At 46.7% G+C, this 3,810-nt stretch overlaps 1 protein-coding gene across 1 annotated transcript; it reads right to left on the reverse strand.

Moving 5' to 3' along the window:
- Nucleotides 1-327: 327 nt before the first annotated feature.
- Nucleotides 328-2,596, reverse strand: RPL29 (ribosomal protein L29). Its single transcript, XM_003209959.4, has 4 exons — nt 2,514-2,596; nt 2,337-2,381; nt 1,610-1,674; nt 328-525 (listed from the first exon to the last, which is right to left on the reverse strand). The coding sequence occupies exons 2-4, from the start codon at nt 2,371-2,373 to the stop codon at nt 412-414; spliced, it is 216 nt and encodes a 71-aa protein (XP_003210007.1). The 5' UTR covers nt 2,374-2,381; nt 2,514-2,596; the 3' UTR covers nt 328-411.
- Nucleotides 2,597-3,810: the final 1,214 nt, after the last annotated feature.

The following is a 3,810-nucleotide window of genomic DNA, read 5'->3' on the forward strand; positions in this document are numbered from 1 at the left end:
AGAGCCTGTGCGATGCAAAATATTGCTGCTTGTTCGTATTTTAAAGCTTCACTCAGTAACAATTTCACAAATTGAAAACAGGCTGTGAGTTATTAGATGTTCACAGTCCATACCAACAATTGCAGTAAAACATTACTGAGGAAGGAGCAGCTGCTTTTCCTAGGACTTGTGGAGGCTAAGAACATCAAGACACAACCTCTGCAGCTTATCTGACACAGAACAAAACCATGCACTGTCACTACACACAGAAGTGATAACACACAATTGGCACTTATAGTAAAACTCAAGGCACTTTTGAGGGTTCTTCTCAAAATCAGGAGATGAAAACTTTGTTATGTCCAATTTTATTTGTACAAAAATGCTTTAAACACACATGCCAAAAGGCAAACTGGTTCTTTGTCTTAAACCAGGTCAGTCCTTTTTCTGTAGAGCTGCCTGCTTGGCATTGTTGGCCTGCATCTTCTTCAGCCCCTTCTTGTTGTGTTTCTTGGCAAATCTCATGTTTCTCAGAAACTTGGGATCAACCTGTGAAAACAAAAGAAACATGAGCCCCAATAGACATGAAAGGGAGATGTGTATTTCCATCACATTCCAGTTATTGCAATTCTAGCTGTGATTAATGCAGATACATTTTCTGATTTGATATCAACATAATTATTTTAGCTACACAGCCATTCTTTAAACTATTTTCCTTCATTTCTAAACAAACAAAAAAACCCTGAAGCCAAGTAATAAATATACAGAAAGGACAAATTAAGTAATGCTGCAAACAAGACAAATTTCATTTCTGTGTTCTGAAAAGCTGCTCCTGTCTTTTGCCAGCTCACTAACGCATCCTTTCATGGCTACAAGCAACCCTCAGATTCATCAGTGCCCCACTGAGACAAATCTCCTATTTTACTCCAAGGAACATTTTCCCCAGTACACACAGCTAGCAGGACTTTTTCCAACTTAATTCACGTGTGCTTGATATGAGGCAACACTCATAGATAGCATGAGTATTTTCAGAGCACTGAACCCTCACTGAGCTTGGTAGAAACTTCTACATCACTTCTGAAAAGCAAATTACCGCATCTACAAGGTAAATAGAATCACAGCACTCTTCCAAACCAGAACAATATCCTTTTTTCTTTTTCTCTCTGTTGTGTGGACAAAGTCAGTGGTGTACCAAGTGTTTAGTATTAAGAAAATGCAAATTTTGTTATCTCCAAGTGTACCATCCAGCAATGCCAATTCTTTTCTGAAAGAAATTCTGTGTACAAGTACAGATGCTATAACAACACCGAAGGGTAGGGAGGAGACACAGCAGGATTTAAAGTGAAGGAGAGCAGTGAAACACGGCCTTGTGTTTGCTTCACTGGAAGCAATATTTAGCAATACTGATCCCAAGCAGAACAAAGGTGGGCAATGGGTTATAAGCAGTTTTGTAGAAATACAGTGTGGATTTCACATGGGTTAGAACTACCACAGCAGCAATTAAGGTGAGTAAACAATGCAAGAGAAGCCCACAACCATCATCTGCCAAAATGCCGACAGTTGAACGTAAGAAACACCACTACTGGATTTTCTGGAGTTTGAACAGGTTAGAAATGTGAGCAGAAATACTCACCCCCTTGAGGGACTCATATCTATGGGATCTGGGCTTCTTGATGCCATTTCTGTGCCACTTACGGGCTACGTGAAAGACAAGGAAACAATACAGATCACAACTTCAACTATTGTTGAAAAGCTGTGTTAGTTTTCTTTTAAATATGCTGTGAGAATAACGCAGAACAGAAAATGAGCCAGCCCTGCAAATCCCAGCTGAGTTCAAATAGGGGCAGCACCTCCATCCCCACCCCCTGGCACACTGTGCTCTCAGCAGCGTAAACCTTCCTAATTAGGGATTTCAGGCTGTGCATTAATTATTAAAATACAAGCAGCACATCCCAGTACAGGGAATGGTCTTAGGCACTTTCCAATATCTGTTCAGCATTTCAAGGCACTAGTGCTGGCTGTGCCAGAACCAGCAGAACCTGACTGCAAACACTGCAAGCTTACACCAATTAGTGTGGGGGAAAACAAAAAAGAAGAAAAAAAAAAAAAAAGAGAACAGGAATTATTTTATGACCACGCTTCTCCCTGGATGCGAGGCATCACATCAGAACATGCAGAGCCGTGACGCTTGCTTTCCTGTGGTTACGCAGTCTGTGCATTAAGCCCCGGCAGTGGCAGCCACCGCTCAGCTCCCACTACCTCCTCCCCCCGCTGATCTCACTACAGCATAAGAAGGCCCGGACCGGCGCCGCGCGTCCCCGCCGGGCTCCACCCCTACCCCGCGCTGGGCCCCGACTCACACTGATTGTGCGTGGTGTGGTTCTTGGACTTGGCCATGGCGGCACCTGCGGGACAAAAGACACGATACGGCTCAGCTCGGCTCCGCCTCCCGCGGTGTTCCCGCAGCCCGCTGTGTTGGAGCCGGCGGAGCGCGGATGGAGCGCGGATGAAGCCGGATTGCGTGGACCGGCACCTACCGAACCCACAGCGGACAGAGTCACACCGGAAGAGAAAGGCCGCGCAAGGGCCCCTGGGTAAAGGACGTAGGCCGCACCGGAAGTCTGTACCGGAAGTCAGTTGGTCGGGTGCGCAACAAGCGCCGGCGGCATGGAGGTTCCGCGCCGCAACAGTTCCTCCCAGTCCTTTCCCTGGTCTTCTCGGCCCAGCGGCTGAGTTACTCCGGCTGTAAAACAATTAAAAAACAAACAAACAAACAACAACAACACCAAAGCCCCAAAGAAAACCCCAATAAAGTCAAAGTTTCTTTGACATCCATACCCTCTCTGTAGGTGTTCTTGTGTCACGCAATTTTGAGCGGAGGCCTGTGGCTACACATCAGAATAGCATTGCTGCGTTCTGAGGAACTACCTCAAAAGAGAGATGAACGGGGCTTTGTTGGCGTGTGATGTTTTTGTGGTGTCCTGATATTTATGGACGTTTGGCATGGGATAATTTTCTCCCAGTGTTTCCCAGGGCTGCCCCAGCTCATGGTGAAACACATGGGGTGCCTGCGGTGCCAAGTCTTAGTGCTGGGAGATTGGACTTGGTGATCTCCAGAGGTTCCTTCCAACCCCTATGATTCTGCGATCCTGTTCAGGTGCTGGCTAGGAGGAGCCCAGGAGGACTCTGCTTTGCACTATGGATCATTCCTTAACACTGGCGAGCTATTGGTCAGGGGGAGTGGGGAAAGCAGGGCTTAGCATGGACTTAGTGGTGTAAAGCCCACACTAGCAAAGCTGGAGGGGGGTGGGGGCGAAGGACAGCTCCCGGCGACAAATGGACCTGGAGGAGCAGGGATACCAGGACATAAAGGCACTAGAGGGAGCCTGAGCATAACAGATGCCGCTCTGGCTCGGAGTGGGAGTACTCGTCCAATCAGGGAGAAGGGGCACCTCCAGCAAATAACAGCGGGAAATGCTGAAACTTCCCAATTGACTTGGCATCTTACCCGACTGTGGTATTTTGCCCTTACATCCATTATAATTTTCTTAAAGATACGAAGAAGAATATTAAAAATATCAGTTTTCTTATTGAAAATGCCAGCCAATCTGATATAAGGCTCTCCTTAAATCTGCTGTTCACTGAGACAGCAAACACTGCATCCCCTGCGTGCAGAGTGCTTGGGAGGGCTGTTCCCAACGAGCTAAAATCAAGTGATGACAACTGCTGTCAATCATCAGACCATGAGGGTCCAAGGAAGGGGGAATTCCTGAAGAAGTGTCCCAGAGTGGTTTGAGAGCTAGTGGTGCTGCCCTGTTGTCAACGGTTTACGGG

The sequence above is a fragment of the Meleagris gallopavo genome, chromosome 14 (assembly GCF_000146605.3).
Source record: "Meleagris gallopavo isolate NT-WF06-2002-E0010 breed Aviagen turkey brand Nicholas breeding stock chromosome 14, Turkey_5.1, whole genome shotgun sequence".
In the NCBI taxonomy this organism is placed as follows: Eukaryota; Metazoa; Chordata; class Aves; order Galliformes; family Phasianidae; genus Meleagris; species Meleagris gallopavo.